The sequence below is a fragment of the Mustela putorius genome, unplaced genomic scaffold (genome assembly GCF_011764305.1).
Source record: "Mustela putorius furo isolate JIRA1106 unplaced genomic scaffold, ASM1176430v1.1 tig00000596_pilon_pilon_pilon, whole genome shotgun sequence".
Taxonomy (NCBI): domain Eukaryota; kingdom Metazoa; phylum Chordata; class Mammalia; order Carnivora; family Mustelidae; genus Mustela; species Mustela putorius.
The window spans coordinates 12,687,319-12,709,728 of record NW_025421428.1 but is presented as its reverse complement, the minus strand read 5'-3'; the positions used below and the strand labels follow the sequence as shown (position 1 = coordinate 12,709,728).

At 46.9% G+C, this 22,410-nt stretch overlaps 1 protein-coding gene and 1 long non-coding RNA gene across 7 annotated transcripts in view; one reads left to right on the top strand and one right to left on the bottom strand.

Annotated features, from left to right (window-relative positions):
- Positions 1–8,388: 8,388 nt before the first annotated feature.
- Positions 8,389–21,340, bottom strand: LOC123392792. Of its 2 annotated transcripts, XR_006607464.1 has the most exons (4): positions 20,952–21,340; positions 18,922–19,250; positions 8,851–8,999; positions 8,389–8,723 (listed from the first exon to the last, which is right to left on the bottom strand). It is a non-coding gene; the product is annotated as an uncharacterized LOC123392792 (long non-coding RNA). The 2 variants fall into 2 exon arrangements; XR_006607463.1 differs by having other exon boundaries at positions 8,389–8,999.
- Positions 20,397–22,410, top strand: part of MED27 (mediator complex subunit 27) — a 192,159-nt gene continuing 190,145 nt past the window's right edge. For 3 of the 5 annotated variants that reach the window (XM_013058611.2, XM_013058612.2, XM_013058613.2), the window contains exon 1: positions 20,397–20,645. In XM_013058611.2, the coding sequence (XP_012914065.1) occupies positions 20,443–20,645 (203 nt within the window). In that variant the 5' untranslated portion in view covers positions 20,397–20,442. The remainder of the gene's footprint in view (positions 20,646–22,410) is intronic. The other 2 variants (XM_004757071.3, XM_045082635.1) reach the window with 1 other exon arrangement.

Here is a 22,410-nt window from a genome sequence, read left to right as displayed (position 1 = left end):
TGAGCATGTTCAGAATTGTAGATGTTGGTCTGCAATTGGGCTGCTTCTCACATCGGCAACTTCAGGGAGTCCACTTCAGAGCAAAGAGTAGCAAGGATGAAATTTATTCAACAATGGTTCAAGATTCTTCTGAGCCACACAAGATGGGCCAGCTAACAAAAATGTAAGCACAGACCGATGGGATATATACAATAGTATAAGCAGCCAAAAGTGGAGTTGTGAGCAATTTTCTTTTTCATAAACTTATGAATTTTCCAAGTTTTTTTTCATGGGTTGCTATAACTCTTATAATCAGAAAAAAATGATTCCTTTAAGACAAAAAATAAATCTCACCCACGACTATTGTTTCCCTTGCCATCTTTGTTGTCTTTTGAATTCCCAGTTCTCTGCTTTTAACTACAGCTTTGGTAATTTACCTCGTGGCCAGCTAACATGTGCCCCGCCTTGTCTGCCCACCTGCCCTTCCCCCAAGTTCTGACTTGGGTCTGGGCTTCACGTGGTCCCAGTCTGCCCCTGACAGCCCCCTGCTTTGGCACTTGGAGCCACACCTGCTTGGATCTGGGTACGTCCTTCTCAGGCAGCCCCTGTGAGTTGGCTGCTTGATTGATTCATTAGTCTAAGTTTGCTATTTCCCCAAAATGTTTTGAGGTTTTCCTCCTGACAACTGTGCTCATTGCAGTCATGATGAAAACAACAAAATGAAAAGGAACCTCATGGGCCACACAATTCAAAACGATGTAGGGAAACATTTGGTTTCTCGTAGCTGTCAACACAATTATACCCACAGAGGAAGAAAATGAAAGGCAAGGCAGAGACAGCTCAGTTTGGCTTGGAGAGTGGGGCAAAGGCTTGGAGCTTTCATGCCTGGGCAAAAGGATGCCAAGACCTCTCTGGCTGGCCAGGGGCAGGGGCAAAGAGCTAGGTCAGTGAGAGCAGGTTGCAAAGCTGACAATGGATGAGTCCTCCAACCAAAGAACTGCCAACCTTCCAGAGAGTGCCTCACAAGCCCCCCTCCCCCGCTCTAGGGGAGGGCTCCTCTAAGGCTGGGGAGCCCGGAAGGGTGACCCTTCTTCATAGCACAGCTTGCAAGGGATCCCAGCCTGCCCTCGGAGTTTTTTTCCTCTCTGGGGGCTCCCATGAATGAACAGAGCCAAACTGTATGGTTTTAGAGAAGGCAAAGTTAACTTCGGATGATTGGTTCCTAAATGGGAGGAAGGAATGCCCCGTTGGGCGCAGTATCAGAGTCCTAGAGAGAGCTTCTTTCATCTGCTTTCTACCTCCACCTCCCACATAGTCTGATTTTGCTGCCATAGGGAGAAGTGGGCCCCACTGCCAGCTCAGGCTACTGTTACTGACGGAAGCGCGTTAGTCACTCATTCAGCAAGTACTTGCTGAGCACCTGCCACATGCCGAGCACAGTCTTAGCCCTCGGGTGGACTGGGACTAGAGAAAAGGGCTGAGCCTCTGTGATTTAGACTCCATGACAAAGACCAGGTAAATGTGACAACTGGGGTTTTGTTTAACTAAGTCGTCTCCCTTTTCCTGACACTCCTTTTTTAAAAGGCAGAGAACAAATGTTAATGCCAAATCCAACAAGTGCCTCCAGGGTGGCAAACATCCCTTTGCTGCGTGTGCGTCATCATGTCATCCCAACTGGAAGGTGAAGATGTGGCTATTCAACCTCCCTCTCCCCCCCATTTTATAGAGGAAAAGTGCTAAGACTCAGGGAAGGTAAATAACCCACCCAGGTCACACAGGGAGTCAATGGCAGAAGCGGATTTTAACTCCGGGGTCTCTGATGTCATAACACGTGCACCACACCCTTCCAAAACGTGTCATAGCAACGTGCACTGCACGCGTCCAACTGACGTGGACGGGCTGCACTGACATCGCTTGGGCTCTTGTTAGAAAGGCACCTGCTGAATCATGATTCGCATGTTAATAAGTACGGAGGTGATTCATTTACACATTAAAATTTGAGAAGCACTGAGCCAGGAAATTCACACACAAAAACAATCTCCCTCTCAAACACAGTACACACTTTGGAAATCGAAAGGATTCATTACATTTCCCCATTCTAGCTTCAGTTTCTCGAATGCTACAGTACAGACTTAAAGAACACTCCCCCCAATCCAGAGTGGGAAACATTGGAGTTAAGAGGTCAAAATTGTCAGATGGTGGTCGTGTCCTGCTGATGAACCCTATGGACCCTCATGTGGTTCTCGGGATGGGTTCGAACTTGGGAGGGAGCGTGAGCGGGGAGGGGACAGCTTGATTTACAAAGCTGGGTGGCCGAGCCTGAATGCCCTGGTTCCACAAGGGAAAGCTGGAGGACAGGGACCTTGTTCTTGGGAAATAATTGGCCCCTATTCTAATATGATTGGTGAAACTCACTTTGCCATTTCTCATTTCTCAGATGAGCTAATGCAGACCTGTTGCCCTTCATGTGGGGCGAACAACCATACAGTTCCATTTTTTAAAAAAGATTTTATTTATTTGGCAGAGAGAGAGAGAGAATGTACAAGCAGGAGGAGCGGCAGGCAGAGGGAGAAGCATGTTTCCCAAAGAGCAGGAAGCCTGACGCGGGGGTCGATCCCAGGACCCCAGCATTGTGACCTACTGAAGACAGACGCTTCACTGACTGATCCATCCAAGTGTCCCATAGCTCAGTTTTTAAAAAAGATTTTATTTATTTGAGAGAGAGAGAGAGAAACAGAGAGCACAAATGGTGGTGGGGGGGAGAAGCAGAGGCAGAGAAAGATAGAGGGAAGGAGAAGCAGACTTACCGCTGAGCAGGGAGCACAACGCAGGGCTTGATCCCAGGACCCCAGGATCATGACCTGAGCTGAAGGCAGACATTTAACCAACAGAGCCACCCAGGCATCTCCGGGATTTAATTTTTTTTTTAATCAGCTTTGGAGTTTAAAGACCCTAATAATAAGCCTGGAAATCATTGCCATGAGGTGACTCACAGTTCTCTAAGCCCTATAACTTTACAGGAAGTCAGAGTTGCTGTTACCCCACAAAGAAGCGCCTTTGTGCAAGTTAGAAAAACGTGCCCCTCCAGCTGGATGCAGTCCCAAACTTGGTCCCAAACTTGTAGTTTACTTGGTGAATGGACTGTGAGAGAGATTTCAGTTCCCACTTCCTGCTTGGGCTGGAGCGCTTGTGCAGTGAAGAGTCTGCACAACCACACATGGCAGCCCTGACGGAAGCAGTCATTTAAGATCAGTTAGGAGGTTGGATTGTCTGCTGTAGCAGGGTGGAGATAACACCTGTCTTGTTCACTGTATCCAAGTATCTAGTTCAGTGCCTGACTCAGAGTTGGTACTTAATTAAATACATGTTGGACAGCTGGATGAATAAATGAAGGGAAATGGGATTACCGACTCCTTAGGATCCTAGGGGACTGTCAATGGCATTGGAGAACATGGGCCAGGGGACACTCATGAGGTCACTTTTGTCATCTGCAGCTTTTCATGCCCTTGAAGGCACCACTCCCACACGAAAAGCCTCTGTTGGAAATGGGTCTGTGGTTCTCTGCCTTTGAGAAAGACCAAGAGGCCCTTCTGAAACGTAGCATGAGGACTCTTCTTCACGGATACGTAAATCTTGGCTCTTTGGAACTAAGATATGGAACTAAACAATCTGACTCTCAGGGTGGTGTGGACTAAAACTTCTCATGATGATTTTGTGAGGGATTGAAGAGAGAGACCCAAGAAATCAAGAAAACAAGAAGAACCGGGTCCACTAAGGTCCTGTTCCCAAGGATCTTCTCCATGTCTGAGGAAATCAATGAAAGACGATGACATCTTGTGTGCACACCGGAAACCACATGGCCGGTGCTGGACAAAAAGATAAAGTCCCTCCTTACACATTTTGAGGCAGCCTCACCAGACAGGGGGTTGGGAAACAAAACACAGATGCGTGTTCTAACCCCCAGGTGCTTGAGATGCTTGGCTGGTGTTTCCCAAAGTGCATTCTATGGAACTCTAACCCTGTGAGATGTTTCTTGAAAACGTGCAGTTGTCCGCAGGTATAAGCTTCTTTAGGACATTTGCAAGGCAAGTTGAAGTTTTCAGCATTCCTGCACATTTTTAAAAGATTATATTTATTCATTTGTCAGAGAGAGAGAGAGAGCAAGAGAGAATGAGCACACAAGCAGGGGAGGGGCAGGCAGAGGGAGAAGCAGGGTCCCCACTGAGTGAGGAGCCCAGCGAGGGACTTGAGCCGAAGGCAGATGCCCAACCGACTGAGCCACCCAGGCATCCCAGTTTCCCGTCCGTTTTAAAAAATTGAATCCAGCCTTTTCCAAACTCATTTGACCACAGATAATGTCCTCTTTCCCTCCACACACCTTCATAACTTCTGTTACTCACCAGCAAGCCTAGTTAGTTCCACAGCACATGGGTTTCAGTTCTGGGGGTAATTTGGGGAACAGGCTTAGTTCTTGTTGGGTTCAAGGGCTTCCAGACGGCTTTTCCACCTCTCCCTTTGAGAACAGCAGGCACTGGAAGTCTGGGCTCGGCTGTTCTGACAGCACATCTCAAATGTGTTTTACATAATTTGGTGGTGACTATCAACATATTATAAAAGAGGGACAGAGGGAACCAGTAAAGGCCACCTGCTATTCTCCTGTCCCTAAACCAGAAGTGACCACATTCTTTAAACACCCCGCTGCTTTTCTGAGTGACTGTGCTGAGCTCCAGGGTGTCCAAGCCTGTGCAACCAAGGTCGGTCTGGGGTCTTTCTAGAATCCCTGGAGTAGCCCTCTTAGAACCCCTGGACTAACCTTTCTAGAGTCCCTGGAGTAGCTAAGTAGCCCTCTTAGCAGCCAAGCTCTTTGTTCTTTTGTTTTTAGAGATATTTGTTTGTTTGTTTGTTTATTCGTTCATTTATTTATTTATTTGAGAGAGAGCGAGAGCAGAGGGACAAGGAGAAACAGGCTACCCACTGAGCTGGGAGCCCCATGTGGGGCTCGATCCCAGGGCCCTGAGATCACGACCTGAGCCGAAGGCAGATGCTCAACCGACTGAGTCTCTGAGCGCCCCCGGGCACTTCGCTGCTATGGAGGGCAACATTCCCTTCTGTTCCATAAATCCTCCTGCCAGGGTTGCCTCCCTCCCTGGAGATCTTCCCTGATTTGGAGGTTGGAGCAGAGAAGTCAAGACAGAGTCTCTGGCTGCTGGAGCAAACCAGACTGCATTCACGTTCCCAGTGAGTGTCACGGGTGGAACACGGGGCACAGCCCCATTCCCCTTCCACTAACCTCCCCAGCTGCCTCCAGCTCTCCCTCTGCCTGCTCCCCCCCCCCCCCCCCCGCAATGCACAGACAGGTCTGCCCCTGGAAGCCACGTCACTCCCAAGCTGACCCTGGCTTGGGGCTGCCAGGCCTGCTGGGAGGACTGCGTGCAGTGACAGGTGCCTGCAGCTCTCAGGACCCTGTCCACCACTGCTCTTGCTCTCACCGCAGCAGCCGCTGCGATCGCGGGGAGGCGGAGGGCTTCTGGCCTCATCGGACCTCCTACAGGTTTGATGTCCTTTGCTGAGATCATCTCCCTCCTGTGACTTAATGAGGCTGGAGTAGGAGAAAACTTGGATCTGCCAAAGGGGCTGGGTGTCCTGGACCCCAACACCTGTCGCCTTGTTCAGGGGACGATGACATCCTTCCCTTCTTCCCTTTTAAATTGTTTAAAATGTTTTTTTATTAAAGTGGTACAGGACATAGTTTAAACTGTTAAATAGACTGTAAGGCTTATATTAAAAATAGCCCCACACACTACCCCTGATCCTTTGCCCCAGAAGCAGTCACCTTCAAGTCTTTTGGCTTTATCCTGAAATTTTTTTTAAGATTTTACTTATTTATTTGACAGACAGAGATCACAAGTAGGCAGAGAGGCAGGCAGAGAGAAGGAGGGGGAAGCAGGCTCCCCGCTGAGCAGAGAGCCCGATGTGGGGCTCCATCCTAGGACCCTGAGATCATGACCTGAGCTGAAGGTAGAGCCTTAACCCACTGAGCCACCCAGTCGCCCCTGGCTTTATCCTGATTTTTTTACCTAATTGACTGCTGGAGAAAATGAGGGTTTAGCTCTCTTACAGACACACACACACACGCGCATGCACACACACTCAATACCATAGACCCTCATTTCAATCAATATTCCTTCTTTACAGCCCAACAATTTATGTAAACCGTTTGCCACAACCACCCAATGCCCTGGGATTACACTTTCAGTACAAGTTTACATTTCTCAGAGTTGGCAAAATTTTGGTAGCTTAGTTTTCTACTCGACTGTTGGTAAGTTGTCTCCAAAGTCTCCATCCTAACTCTAAAGTTTTGGTTAATATAATAAAAACCTCTAGAACCCGTCAGTTGCGTGTTTCACTCAGAAGCCCGTGTCCTGGTGTTGTTCTGCCGATGCTGACGGCTGTGCTGAGCCCACTGCACGCCTGTGGTCGGGGTTTTCTGGGGTAACTTTGCCTCTCTCCTCCGTTCCTTCTGCTGTGTCCTGAATTCTCTGTCTTCCACTTTCATGACATACTCTTTCATTTTGATGAAGCATAGCCTCTAGGAGCTTCTTGAGAAAGGTCCACGTAAGGAAACTTTGGTGAGACCTGGGTGTCAGAAATAGATTTCATCCACACTGACACTTGACTGACAAAATTATCAATAAATTCCAGGTTGGGATCTTTTTATCTCCTTGGGATGATGAATGTTCTGCACCCTATCTTCCATTTACCAGAGATAATGTTAAAAAGACCAGCACATGATACCTGGTCCTTTGTGGGCAGCATTCTTTCTTTGGAGGGTTTGCTTTTTAGAGGATTTTATTTATTTATTTTAGAGAGAGAGAGAGAGCAAGAGGGAGAGAAAATCTGAAGCAAACTCCACGCTCAGCACAGGGCCTGACTCGGGGCTTGATCTCACGACCATGAGATCATGACCTGAGCTGAAACCGAGAGCCAGATGTTCAACCAACAGAGCCACCCAGGTGCCCTGCTTTGGAAGCTTTTGATATGTTTCTGTGTCAGGCATTCTGAGCGCCCTTTAAATCTGGAAGTGTGTGCCCCACAGTTCTGGGAAATTGCCGTGTATTATTTCTTTGATAATCTCCCACCTCCCCTTTGCTTTTGGTCTGAAACTCCTAATTGTGGATATTGAACTTCCGGACAATGGTAGACAGAAAGATGTTCCAAAGATGTCTGTGTCCTAATCCCTGAAACTTGTAAGTGTGTTGATCAGAGCGGTGACTAGGTTGAGGACCTCAAGACAGGGAGAATATCCTGACTACCCAGGTGGTCCTGGATAATCACAAGGGTCCTTATCAGAGCGATGTGAAAAGGGAGTGTCAGAGTCCAACAAAGGTGATGTGATGAGCTTTGAAGGGGGAGAAGGGGCCTCGAGCCCAGGGATGCTGGAAGAGGAGAGGAAATGGATTCTCGAGCCTCCAAAAGCCACATAGTCCTGTGGCCACCAGGATTTTAGCCAACCTCAGATACGTGGCCTCCAGAACTGTAAGAGAATAAAGATATGCCACGAGAAAAGCATATGAAGGCAAATAGGGAGCCACTCTGTGCCCAGGCACCGTCCAGTGGTTCATGTTTAATTAAGTTCTTTGCCGAAGTCCTCCTCAGCCTTCAGATCAGAATGGGTCTCCCGTTGCAATTCTTGGTCATGGCATTCGTTGTCCTTCTGACTGAAGAGCGGAGGCTGTGATCATTCCTTTAATGCCTCTCTATGCACTAGACCGTCATGGGGGTGGGGTGGGGCTGGGATCGTGGGTCTCTTCCTTTCATTCGGCACTTTGTCCCCTAGATGTTGATAAACACGCACTGCGCGCATGACCTGGTTCATCCGACGAATGACCTCTGGTCATCCTCCCAGCCGTGCTGTGACATGGGAACCAGTACCCGTTTCACAGGTAAGGAAACTGAGGCACAGGGAGGCCCCATCTCTTTTTCAAAGATACACGGATGAGAAGGGGCAGGGACAGGTTTTGAGCTCAGCTCGGAGGGTCTGGGCCCGAACCCCCCCAAGCCGGCCACTGAAGCTAAAGGTGTCTCCTCCAGGCTCTTCCCCTCTGCCTGTCCCAGTGGAGGACGGAGCGTCTTCATCAGGCGGGCCTGCAGCTGTGAAGGGAGCTGCCGGGTCCCCATGGAGGCGGAGGTTTTCAGCGACCAATCCCGCATTCCGCGCTTGGCTGGGCCGGGGGCGAGGTGCTCTGGGATTTGCCAGGTCTGCTCTCTCCAGAATTACAGTGTCATCGTTATTATTGTTTTATCTAATCTGTTCTGGAGAACAACCATTTTGAAATTGGGCAAAAATACAGCCTAATATATTTAAACATATATATTTTTATTTTTATAGGATTTAAAAATAAACGCATTGATGTACATTTTCCAAGTGCCTGCCTGCTGAATTCCTAATGTAATACAACATGACTCAGAGCTAAATTTAAAGAGAGAAGCACATATGTTTAAAGCAGGCAGCAACTTTCAATCTGAGGAGAAACAGAGTCAAAAGTATTTTTTTTAGCGAGTGAACGGACTGAGTGCAAAGTGAATTATCTGCGCGCCATCTGGGCAGTCGGCTGTTTCTCAATCCTTCGCAACTCTAATTTTAAGCCGTTATTTGGCCTTTAAATAACAATGTCTTTTCTTTCCATTGGAATTTGCACCAGATTCCGCATTTATTGCGCTATCAGCTCCAAAAAGAGACCTATCTTTGAGAGCAAAAAGAGCAAAAGTTATTGAACGTATTACTCTGCAGATTGGCTCTGGGAAAAAAACAGCAGTCTGATATTTTGCAAATGAAGTTTGACATATTCTGGGACGGCATATTGTACTCACCACAAACAGGCTGGTTGTGCCCGGAGGGGAAAGCTTAATTAAGGCCCCCTTAACAGTGTGCAACTGGAGGAAAAAGACTCAGGGCACACTCTTCGTGACCTTCCTGTTCTTCTGTGGGCTTCCCGTTTATGAATGGTCTTGATTTTCACCTAGAAGACAGTACAGTGGATTATCGAATTTTAGCTCCAAGGGGGGCTCTGCTCCAACCTTCCAACCGATGCCAGACTCCCTTGCATGGAGTTTCAGATAAAATATCCATTTACTTTCTGTCTGAATACCGTTAGCCATGGAACACGCTGCCTTTCCCATCGTAGGAAGCCCTTTGCAACATGACGGTGAAACCTTCCTCCCCACAGCTTCCTCACAAGTGGTTCTCGTAATCGCCACCCTATGCCGTAGAAGGAGTCTTCCCCATGGTTGCATGAAGGTGAGTTGAAGGTCACCGTCAGGACCCTCCTCCTGCCCTCATCTTCTCCGCCCCAAGCTATGGAAGCCCAGCTCCTCTAAGGAAAGAATGTGACCATTGAGGAGGTTCTCTCCAGTAAAGACGGTGATATTTTGGGAACCTGTCCATAGTGGAGAGGACAAAGATGTCTTGAATCTCGGTGAAGCCTGATGTTTTATCTATTTCATTCGAAACCCAAACACTTTATTCCCTCCAGCTCTGAGTCTGTATCTTCTCTTCAGAGGCGTGGACTGTCCTGAAGACTAGATTCTGATTGGCACAGCGGCTCTCAAAGGGGAAGTCTTGATGACCACACTACCCAGTCAAAAGACCCCTCAGATCCTTCCTGTTCCCTCTCTTTTACCATGAGGAAAAAAAAACAAACCAATGAACTTTCCAGAATTAATGAGAGTTGACTCCAACAAAGACTCATGGGAATGCGTTGGCACGTCATCAATGTATGGCCCAAGAGTTCTCTCCACAGTTGATGTTTGCCCCTCCCCTGACTTCTCCTCTCCCTTCCCTCTGCGAGAATGTTCTGCCTGCAGGTCTCCCCCCAGCTTCTCCCCTTGTTCACACAGTTCACCCCCCAAAGATCTCATCAGACCGACTTGTCAGAATGGTCGCCGCCCTGTCACTCCGTTCACACGTCCTGCTCTACTTTCCTTCTTAAGTGTTCTCACTCCGTGACATGCTCCAGGGAAAGGCTATGCTTTTTGTTATGTTTCTCTTCCCCAGAATGTAGGCTCTGCAAGGCAGGGACTTTAGCCACGGACCTTGGTGAATCCGTTGGGCATGTTCGATTCTTCAATATTTATTGGATAAATGTTTGAGGCTCGATTGGCGGATATCAATCTCAAGAATATCCTGCAGACGGGCTTGAGAGGGACTGGCTTAACTTTAATGCTACCTCCCTCATGAGTTCTTTCTGACTCCCCGAGAAAGTGACTCTCCCTTCCATAAGTTCTCTTCACACCCCAGCCATCACTCAGGCGGCCTTGATCTTACAGCAGTTTGAGGTTTAGCTGACTCGCATTCATATCTCTCTTGTTAGGAGCAGTTCCCAGAGAGCAACCACTCAGCCAGATGCCAGCAGGTGCTCAGAAAACACAGGTATAAAAAGGAATGACGTCCTCCTCCTCCTCCCTCTGTTCTCTTTAACAGAAAGGCTTTGGAGGTATTTTGGCTTGTGATAGCTCTTCATGGTGAAAACCTGTCATATCCAGAACAATTTGGGGTGCTTGTTAGCAGTTTGGGTGAGGCACAGTATATGAATATCTCGAAAAAACTTGTACTGTTTGCTCAATTACATTCACTATAATGTGTGGCACAATTTCGAATTTATTTAAAAAGTCCTCTTACAACTCAACAATGAAAAGACAAATGACCCAACTTAAAAATGAACAAAGAATCGAATAGACATTCCTCCAAAGAAGATATTCAAATGACCAATAGACATCTTTAGCCATAAGGGAGATGCAAATCCATACTGTGGGGGTCCAGTTCACACTGGCATGGCTATAACCAAAAAAACAGACAATAAAGAGCATTGGTGAGGATGTGGACAAAGTATGGTTTTCATACATTGCTGGTGGGGATATGAAACGGTGTCGCCACTGTGGAAAACTTTGGCAATTTTCCAAAGATTTAAAGTTACCGCATGACCCAGCAATTCCACTCCTAGATAAACACCCAAGAGAATTGAAGGCATATGTCCGTCCACACAGTAACTTGTACACATGTATTTATAGCAGCATTATTCACAGTAACCAAAAAAGTGAAAGCCACCCAAATGTCCACCAACCGCTGAATGGATGAACAAAATGCTGTACGTTCATTCTCTTTAGCCATAAAGAGAAATGAAGTACTGACCCATTATCTGTAACATGGGTGAGCCTTGAAAACATTATGCTCAGTGAAAGAAGCTAGATACAGAAGACCACTTACCGTACGATTCCATTTATATGAGATTTGCAGAATAGGCAAATCCATAGAGACCAAGAATCGTTAGCGGTCTCCAGGGACTGAAGGGAGTAGAAAATATTCTGGAATTAGATAGTGGGGGATGGTTGCACCACTTTCTGGATATATTAGAAACAGTTCTTTACAAGGTGAGTATTACGCTATGTGAATTATATCCCAATAAAACTGTTATTTTAAAACAAACAAAAAAAGTCATCACCTTTCAGTAATTGAACACTTACTAAAAGCGATTAGCATACAGCTCTTGCATTTCAATCCATTCTGGAAAACAAAACAAAACAAACTTCATGATGGAAAACATCAAAAATATAATGAAACCTACAAACTCATCACCAGTTTCAACAATTATCTTCTTTAAAAAAATCTTTTATTTATGTATTTATTGAGGTGGGGGGCGAGGGGCAGAGGGAGAGAGAGGGAGAGAGAGAGAGAGGGAGAGAGAATCCCAAGTAGACTCTGTGCCTGGTATGGAGCCTGATGTGGGGATCGATCTTATGACCCCAAGACTGTGACCAGTCTTGTGACCCCAGGTCAGACTGAATCGGACATTCAACTGACCCAGCCACCCAGTCGCCATGACCGCCAATCTTCTCTCATCCTTTCTCCATCTGTCTCTGTGCCCCCATATAATTTTGAAGCAAAACTCACGTATCACATTATTTTACCCATAAATATGTACCTCTAAAAAACACACACACACAAAAATAGAGGTGCCTGGGTGGCTCAGTCTGTTGGGTGTCTGACCCTTGATTTTGACTCAGGTCCTAATCTCAAGGTTGTGAGATCAAACCCCACCCCGGGAGTCTGCTTCTCTTCTTCTCCACCTGTCCCTCCCCCTACTCTCAGGAGCATGCTCTCTCTCTAAAATAAATAAATCTTTTAACCCCCCCCCCCAAAACATATTCACATCTCTCTTATTGTCTTACAAACTTTTGAAGAAACAGTTTGTATAATGTCCTTTTTTATTGTTACCTCCATTCTCCATGGAAACATGGAAACATGAATAGCAATTATTGCTATTTACAGGAGCAGCTACTGTGTGCCTGGCAGCTCGCTGGGGGCTTTCCAGATAATACCCAACACAACTCTTGCGTCCACCGTGAGGAGTTGGCTGTTATCACTGTCCATGGTCCTTCCCCAGGTCAGGGAGGTTAACAGACTCAGCCAAGGGTCAGGCTGCCTTACCCAACCTCTAGCTCCTACTCGTGCCTCTCCCTTGCCTGCCTTTATTTTAGGACTGTGCTCACCAATAGTGTAGCTACTGGCCACACGTGGCTACTGGGCTGAACGGTAGCTAATGTGCCTAGTCCAATTTGAAATGTACTGTAGGGTAAGATACATGAAGATTTCCAGAGGTTTAGCAGGCAAAAAAATAATGAAAATCTCAGTAATTTTCATACTGAAATGTCACGGTTCAGATATATCCTATTAAATAAATTATATTATTAAAATTAATTTGACCTGTTTTCTCTTTACCTTTTCCTTCCAGTTAAGGCAAAATACACGTAACAAAATGGACCATCGTGGTCGTTTTTTAGTGCACCGATTCATGGGCATCAAGTACATCCACAGTGCTGTGCAACCGCCATCCGTCTCCAGAACTTTATGATCTCCCAAACTGAAAATCCGTGCCCATTAAACACTAACTGCTCATTCCGCTTCTTTCAGCCCCTGGCAACCACCGTCTACTCTGGATTTGATGACTCTCGGTATCCCATGTAAGTGGAATTAGATGGTATTTGTCTTTTTTGTGACTGGCGTAGCCTATTTCACTGCACATAATGCCTTCAGGTTTCACTTACGTTGTAGTACGGGTCCTTTTTTGAGCCCAAATAATATTCTACTGCACAGATTGTCAACACTTGCTTAACCGTTTACCCACTGATGGATATTGGGGTTGCTTCTACCATTTGGCTGTTGTGAACAATGCTACTATGAACACGGGTGTACATATATCTTTTCGAGATCCTGTTTTTGATTCGTTTGAGTGTATACCTGGAGTGGAATTGCTAAACAATGTAGCACTTCTCTTTTTAGATTTCTGAGGCAACACCATCCTGTTTCCCACAGTGGCTGCACCATTTTACCTCCCCACCCTCAGGGTACCAGGGCTCCAGTTTCTCCACATCTCCACCAAAATATATTTTCTTTCCTTTTTCTTAAAATAGTAGCCATTCTGGGGCACCTGGGTGGCTCAGTGAGTGAAGCCTCTGCTTTCAGCTCAGGTCAAGATCTCAGGGTCCTGGGATCGAGTCCGGCATTGGGCTCCTTGCTCAGTGGGGAGCCTGCTTCCCCCCTCCTCCACCTGCCTCTCTGCCTGCTTGTGATCTGTCAAATTGGGTAAATAAAATCTTTAAAAAAAGAGAGAGAGAGAGAGGTGGAATTCAGGTTTCCAGACTCCTTTGCAGTGAGAGGTGGCCATGTGACCCTGTTCTGGCCAATGAGGTGTGGGCAGAAGTCTGCTCCTTCCTTCTTCTTCCTGCCTGAAATGCAGAGCTGGGACCCAGCCACCTGGCAACCCTGAAGTGACAGAAATGAGTCTGGAACTAAGGGCACTCGGGCAGACTGACAAAGAGCTGTGGGTCCCTGATGACCCATTGCAGCAGCCCTGTATTATGTACCCCTGACCACTTCTCATGTGAAAGCCGTCCGCCCTCTCTCTTTTTTTTTTTTTTTTTTTTTTTTTTTTTTTAATTTTTTATTTTTTATAAACATATATTTTTATCCCCAGGGGTACAGGTCTGTGAATCACCAGGTTTACACACTTCACAGCACTCACCAAACCGCCCTCTCTCTTTAAACTACCTTTATGTCATATGCTATTGTTAGTTTCAGCCAAACGCTTCTCTGGTGGGATCCCTCGGAAGGGGACAGCTGGGATTTGAACACACGTTGTCTGTGTGTCCTTCAAAGCCTGGGCTCTTTCCACTTCTACCCCCCACCGCCTTCCAAGAATGGACCGGTGTTAACAAAGAAGGTGGGAGCCGGTGAGGCTGCCCTGCACACCTGCTATCCCCGAACAGGCAAAGTGATTTGCAACCACATGGGGGACAGACATCACCTGCAGGGAATGTGTTCACTTTACACACAAAGATTTACAGTTAGAGTGTCTCCAGCTGTACAGTTTCACGTGGAAAAACCGGTTGGTCAACGATAAGGAACTCAAGAAATTACATAAAGCCATTGAATGGAATCATTGGGAGACTTTAACATGCTTTACAAGACTATTAGATGAGAGGAAAATGTATTTCGGCTATACTATGACCAATAGAGGTCATGATACAGTAGGGTTCCAGTTTTATAAAATAATGCATATGTGAGAATAACCAAAACGTTGAGGTGGAATTGTGCATAACCTTATTTTCCTATGTAGGTTTTCTCTATAGTTTCCAACATTTCAGAGTATGGGTTTGTCATTAGGTAAAATAAAGCAACACACGAAAAAGAATCAGACTCCAGTGCCAAGGGGAATGGATCGTCTCTTTGTCAGGAATCTGAGGTGCCTTCTTTTGTTGTCTGACCTGAGGCTTAGAGGAGGGGGTGTGGAGCTGGAGGGGAGTGCTGGGAAGAGGAGGGGGTGCTAATGAGAGCTCCTGAGACAGGGATCTTGTGTTGCCCTGGCTGCCCATCTGTCTGGGCTTCCCCTTGGGAACCTGAAAGCCTGGCATCTGCCCCCTGCTCCCACATTCTGTGTGAGGGTTACATGCTTAGTAGCTTCTGAGGCTAGCGGCCCATTGTCAGTCTTGATTAAAACACACAATCCACATAATGCAGTAATAGAATTAGAAGGCAATCCCTCCCTCAAATGGGCTGCGGTAGAGGCTCAACAAACAACCTGCGTTTTGTTTCACTTTGATTTGGCCTAATGTGTTGGTAAGAGGGTCCATCCCTGAGATGCTTTGTGCTTAATTACGTATGAACATGGGAGAAAGCGGAGGTCCCTAACAACATGCTTGGTGGTTGATTAAGTGAGCGTCCAAATGGGCAATCAATAATTTAGTAAAATATTTAAAATACCTCCTGGCTTCCCGTGATGGGAAGAATACGGCTCGCGTGTGGTCCCTTGCTGACTTCTCTGCAGGTGGAGGTAGTCCCTGTCTTTCTGGTGTCTCGGCCTCTAAGCCTGGACACTTCTGCCCACTTTCTTCATGGCTGGAGGGTGTACTTCCGCAAACACAGATCTAATCACAGCACAGCCCACTTCAAACTGTCCATTGTGCTCCCTTACCTCTATCCCCCACCACACCTGGTTAGCCCCTCGTCTCCTTGGAAGGCTTGACCCAGACCCCCCCTGTGCAGAAGGATGGCGTAACCACCTTCTCTAAGAACTTCAAAATTCTGTGTGCAGGTCTCTTATCTTGCAGTTGAATCTCACTGCGTTTCACGTTCCATTTGTGTCTGTCTCCCTGGCGAGGCTGTGAGCGAGCGAGCGCCCTGAGAACAGGAACGAGTTCCACAGGGATTCTTATTTAATCCTTTTATTCACGGAGTGTCCCTGGGTAATGAATGAGTTGGAGTGCAGGAATTCTGGTGCAGTGTTGTGATCAGAATTAACAATGAGTGAGCCTTTCCCTTTCCTCCTTCTTGAATTACTAACAAGTTCCTCCTAATCTTCCCCTCCTGGATTGTTAGTTCTGGAGGTGATCCTACTTCCTTGTTCTCTAGATGCGAGATCTGGGGTTCAGAAGGGTTAACTCATTTGTCGGGGGGACACCAGCCTAGGCTGATTTCCTGCTCTCCAGGATCCTCTGTCTTTGGGATCATTTGATCACTGTTCTCATCAGGCTAAAACCACGAGACGCCAGATAAGAGGAAAACAGGAGTCGGGGGCGGGTGGGGTGGGTTCAGAAGAGACCAACGGAAGTTTCTCAACCATACTTGCATTAGATTAATTTTAATGAACTTGACTCTAAACAATTTAAAACTCAGGGATGCAGTGAGCCTTCAGGTGAAGGTGAAGGAACACGTAATCCACTTCAAATATTTGCAGTGACATTTGTCAGGGCTAGACTGCGCCTGGTTTTACCACCGGCTCCCCAGCTGTTTAACAAAATGTCGAGCACATCCAATATCTATATTTGTTGAATGACTAACTCGCATGCCTACTATGTCCCCAGAACTGTATGCTGCCTCAATTTAATCCTCAGAGCAACCCCCAAGGTCTAAGCATGATGCCACACTGATTACGACAGGTGGCTTAGTTACGTCTGGCTTATCCAAGGCAGATTTGGGTTTAAATCTATCTGGTGACATTCTGCCTGGCCATCCAATGCAGTGTTCTGCATCTAGTAAATCCTTAATAATTATTAATTGATGAGGGTGCTTTCTTGGTCTGAATGCTTAAACCACATGCTCTCTGAATATGATGGGAGTTGCAGCATATTTTAATTAAATACTGACAACTTTAATTCAGATTGCTCATTCTAATACTCTTGAGCTGATAGCACCAAGTTAATGGCTTGTTCATTTTGGAAGATATTAGCAGCAGGGTGCTGCCTTTTACCCAAACATAAGATCACAATAATTAAAATCTGATATTGCTCGAAATGAACTCCTTTTAAACTAATTTATATCCCACAAACACACGCAGATGCAAGCATATATGTGCCAACATTCTCAAGGATTTACAGCACCTTAGAGAAACTCTGTCCATTCCCTTCCAAAATGAAGTTTTCTGTTGCTGTGATGAAAGACTCCTTACTAGGTTCAGGGGGGAAATGTGCATTTACACAGATCAATTTCTGAGTTTCCCAGAAGAGGGGAACCAGAGAAAAATCCTGAAAACTAATGACTGTGGGAGCAGAGCATGTTGGTACTTTATAGCTCCAATCAGTATCTAAACCACTGAATCAGAGAGTAAGACAAAGGACAATCTTATTGCGTGGGAGGTGGAGAGGGAGAGGGTGGGTGGGGGAGATGGGCTGAGCAGGAGGGAGAGATATCTGAGTATACAAAGAGATGAAGTAATTTGGAGGGAAGATCCAAGAAGCAAACATAATATATCGTGTTAATTCTTTGCTTCCAAAAACTTACACTTGAGCGTCTATTGGGCCCCAGGCCCTGGAGACTTGCTGGCTACAAGCTGGCTGTGGGCCATCCCCCCCATGGTGTTTGCCTTAGAACATGATTCTAACCAGAGGTCTATTTTGGACTTTAGGGAGGCTATGAACCCTTGGAAATGGTATGCAAAACCTTGGGTTTGTAAGTACATATTGGTGCGGGCAGAGGCAGACTGGCACATTTTTTTCTTGGGGACAAAGTATGCAGCCAGGGTCACATTCTCTAAGCCATCAGGGATTCCCAATAAGGTACATAACCACAATAATAGAGTTTGCCTTCTCTAATCTCCCCCTCGAAGGGATGAACAAACTATAAGGGAAGCCAAAATCAAGAGAAGCCAACAGACACTGATGTTTCCCTTCCTTTACGAAGCTAAAAGAGGATTTTCTCCAAAAATCTTAAAAAAACAAAAGCCAAAACCTTGTACTCCAAAGGAAATAATAATAATAAAAAAAAAAGGCCACCAAGAAATAGTGAATTATAGGACACAGGTAAAGGACAAACTCCAGCAGCATGGTCATGTCACTAGAGATATTTGACCCAATAGACACAATGTACATTCTTGCCTGATTCTGCACAGAGTCCTCAAGAGGAGATAGAAACCTGGCTCACAGGCCCACGGGAGGCTCTCCTAGCACATTCTCCTGACAGCTACAACCTTCCAGAGTATTTATTACTTGTCAGGCATTATTTCAAAAACTTTGCCTTCAAGGTGTTATTGAGCCTCACAGCTATTTAATAAAGATGGGTATGATTCCTCGTTCTATTTCACAGATGAGAAAACCGAAGATCAGGGAGTTCTGGGACTTGGGAAGAGTTCCACAGCTGGAAGTTTCTCCTATCTCTTACCCCTCCTGAGGAAAAGCTGCCAATGGCAATGCTTGAAGATGGTGTAGATGTCAGGAAATGAAAGCTATGATGTAAGCACAAGACAATGAACCGCCCCCGCCCCCAACTTTTAATTTTCTCCCGGGACTATTTGTTCATCTAAATAGTGTCTAAACACTCATGGAGAGCAACGTCAGGGTCCAGTTTTGGAGCAGCGTTTATCTTTCCTGCTCCACAACTAGAGAGTTTGAATTGAGGTGGTGTGGGGGCGGGGGCAGGGAGGAGTGAGCTTGGAGAGGGAAGAGTGGGGAAGTACTAAGGAAGTGGGTTTGAGGTGAACTCCACAATTTCACATTGCTGGTCAGCACAGCCTGGCAGAATTGAAAATTTCTCTTACCACTTAGACCATGTTTACACTTTCCATGCCCTTTATTGACCTCTGTTTACCATAACTAATCTTGACGTCATTTCAGACTGATAGTTGCAAGAATAGTACAAACTATTCCTGTATACCCTTCCCCCAGATTCCATAATTGTTAATATCTTACCTCATTGGCTCTGTACTTCTCTCTATAAATAAATATCTTCATACTATTTTCTTTTTCATAAAGATGCTCTTTCATAAATTATGCTGTTTTATGCCTTCAAGGTATCTTCCCCCAAACAAGGATGATCTCTCTCATAACCACAGTTGAGTGATCGAAATCATGAAATAATCAGCAACACATTAAAATACTATGAACTAACCCACAGACCTTATTCAGATCTCACCAATGGTCTCCGTGATGTCAGCAAAGAGAGTCCCAGGTCACATGCTTCTTTGTCTTCCATGACACAGATGTTTTGTGGAAAAGTATGGGTCGGTCGTTTTGTCAAATGTCTTCAAGTTTATCTTACATCTTGATCAGATTCTGGTTTTGCATTTTTGGCAGGAATATCACAGAATTCATGTTGCACTTTTCTCTGTGCATTGTGTCGGGAGATGGTTTGTCCTACCGCAGTAAGGTCAACCTTGGTCTCTTGCTGGGGTGTGTCTGCCAGGTTGCTCCACTGTGAAGTCAACAGGACCCCTTCTTTAACATGACTGAATTTAAAAAAACAAGAATTATGGTAAAATACACACAACATAAAATTTACCATTTAACCATGTTTAAGCGTCTCGTCCTGCAGCATTGAGGGCTTTCACGTTGCTGTTCAACCATCACCACCATCCGCGGAAATTTTTCATCTTCTTGAACTGAAACTCTCTGCTGATTGAACACTAACTCCTCATTCTCCCCTTCCCCCGGCCCCTGGCACCCACCATTCTACTCTCTGTCTCTAGGGTTTGCCTACCTAGGTATCTCATCAGTGGAATCATACAGTGTTTGTCTTTATCTGACTGTCTATTTCACTCAGCATCATGTCCTCAAGGTTCACCACGTTGTAACGGGTGTCAGAATTTCCTTCCGTTTGAATGCTGGACAGATATCCCCTTGCTGTATACACCACACGTTGTTTATGAATTTATCCCATGACAGACATGAGCTGCTTCAGCCTTTTGGCTATTGTGAATAATGCTGCCATAAACGAGGGAACAAGTACCTGTTTCAGTCCCTGCTCTCCTTTCTTTTGAGTATATAACCAGAAGTGGAGTTGCCGGGTCATCATTTTACTCTTCTTAATTAATGAGCGTCTTGTGGGATGATACTTGGAGACTCTGCAAATATCCAGTGACTTCTCCCACTTCCACCCACCGGCTTCAGCATTCCTTGACTTCTACCCGAATCAATTATTCTTCTAATGGTTGCCAAACGGTAATTTTCATTCTATCATTTCTTCTACTTCTATCAGCTGGCATTCTGCCGTAGGGAAGAAATCTCCCTTGCCCCTCATTTATCTAACAGTATGGACTCATTTTATCCAATGGGTCTTAACCATTGCTCCATGGCCACTTCTCTGCTCTGAGCAATTCTTTTACCTAGTATTTCCAAGAACTCAAAGTTGGGGAAACGCGGGAACTTTCTGCAGTTCCTTCTCACCATGAAGAAAACCGAGAATGCAGCCTGACTTCCTCAAATCTTAGTGATCGCTTTCCCGCCTGCTCCTTTGCTTACTGGAGTGGAAACCCTCTTTTGGGCTGCGTAACTCCCCCACCCCCCGCCCGCCCTAGTCCTGGGCAGCCCGTCCCCGCGAGAACTACATTTCCCAGAGGCCTTCGGGCGCCTGCGTCATCAGCGAGCGCGGCCTTTAGTGAGCGAGGCCGACTCTGGAGAGCCCGCGGTGGCGGCGGCAACATGGCGGACTTGCTCAGTGTCGGAGTGAACCTGGAGGCCTTCGCTCAGGCCATCAGTGCCATCCAGGCGCTGCGCTCCAGCGTGAGCAGGGTGTTCGACTGCCTGAAGGATGGCATGCGGAACAAGGAGACGCTGGAGGGCCGCGAGAAGGCCTTCATTGCGCACTTCCAGGACAACTTGCATTCGGTCAACCGGGACCTCAAGTAGGTACCGGCTGAAGGGGCCGGCGTCGGGGACCCTGCGGGCGCCCACCCTGCCCCGGCCCCAGCCAGGGGCCGCTCTCAGGTCCTGGCTCGCTTGCTCTCTGCCCCTCCCTTCCAAGCCCCACGCCTGTTCCCCGGGGACACCTCGTCTCCCACCCCCGCTTTCCCGTCTCCGGTCTCCCGGCCTCCTCGCCCTGGCTGCCTCCCGCCGCGCCGCACCTGCCGTGGGCTCGTTCTGTTCCTGACCAGGACGCGCGCTCTGCCCGTGCGCGTCCACGTCGCGCCTCCGCCTGGCAGGTTTCTCACCTGTAGGCCTTCTGCGCCCCGGCGCGTCTGATCCAATAGTACCGAACAGGACCGGCCCGGCGCCGCCCCAGACCCGAGTGCGCCTGGTCCCCGGAGCACCCGTTCCTCGCCTCTGAACCTGGAACTCCTCGGTTTCACACTACTCCAGACCTCAACTTGGTAGAACAGGACGTGCGCTTTCCCTCTCCCCTGCCCCCTCCGGAACCGACCCGCATTCCACTCCCACCCGCTCCTGTTCTGTGTCCTCCTCTAGAGAGACCTCATCTCAGCGTTGATCGCTTAGGTTTAGCCCCCTCGCCCCCAGTATTAATTGGCAGCCCTTTAGGGTTAAGGACTGTATATTTCTCTCTCGTTCTTACAAGTCACCTTCTTCACTTCTACTTTCTAAGTGGTCCGGAACAAGTAAGTGCCAGGGCGTTTGTGAGCGGCCCATCAGGTTGTAGGAACTCTTGAGCTGGTTAGGTTCCAAGCTGGTCTTCCCTTCCTTAAGAGAGTCAGCCCTTCTCAGGGAGGTTGGAGTTCCAGGATTTTTGCCTTTTACTTCTCAGAACTGACCTTAGCAGGGAAAGGCATTGGCTAAGATAGTCATCCTGTAATTTCTGGAATGGATGGATTTTTTTTTTCCCCCCCAACTTGGTCTCCTTAGTAACCAGATGGAAGGCGGAGGTAGCATGGAGGAGGTGGTGACCAAATGATGGGTGGTGCCTCTTTTGATTTTTTTTTTCCCCCTAAGTAGTTGCTATTCTTTTTTGGTGGAAAGCCAGGAAATCACACACCCCCCAACTCCCACATTCACTTGCTGTTCTCTGGCGCAGTGCCAGTTAATACTTTTCCCTGCTGGAGGGGATGCAGTGGCTCTTCTCCGCTCTCTTCCGTTTCCTCCCTTGGGTAATGTTCAGGATCTCACAACCCTCCACCGTTCTAGAAAGTTTATAGTACCCTGTCGCCTTTTTAAATCTTTGAGCAGTAATGCCAAGAAGAAGGTGGCTGAAGATTCCAAAATGAGTGTGGTATGAGAAGCTGTTCCTAGAGAGTCTTTTGTTGACAGTTTGTGAGACTGGCCCTCACAGAACATGCTCCCGGAATGTGCTTTTGCTGTTGGCTCCCTTTCCCCAGCTTCTCTAGAGTTTTCCTGCTAGACTGAAGTATGTTTGTTTGACACAGCCCCCTCCGTGGTGTCTTCCCATTCCGTTTGTTTATTTTATCTCTTCTTTGTTTTGTTAAGTTTTACCATCTGTGAAGTACCATGTACCAGTCTATCCCTATGTGAATGATAAATAATCATCATCTCTTCAGGTACTTGCTGTTCTGCCAAATGTAATGATCTGTATGTGGGTTTGGAAACTCTTCGTGAGAAGCGATGTTACAGCACATTTCAAAATTCCAGAAAGTCGCCCTCCCCACCCTGAGAATAATTTGGGTTGTTACATCCTGACTTTAGGAGTCTTCCCGGTTCCAG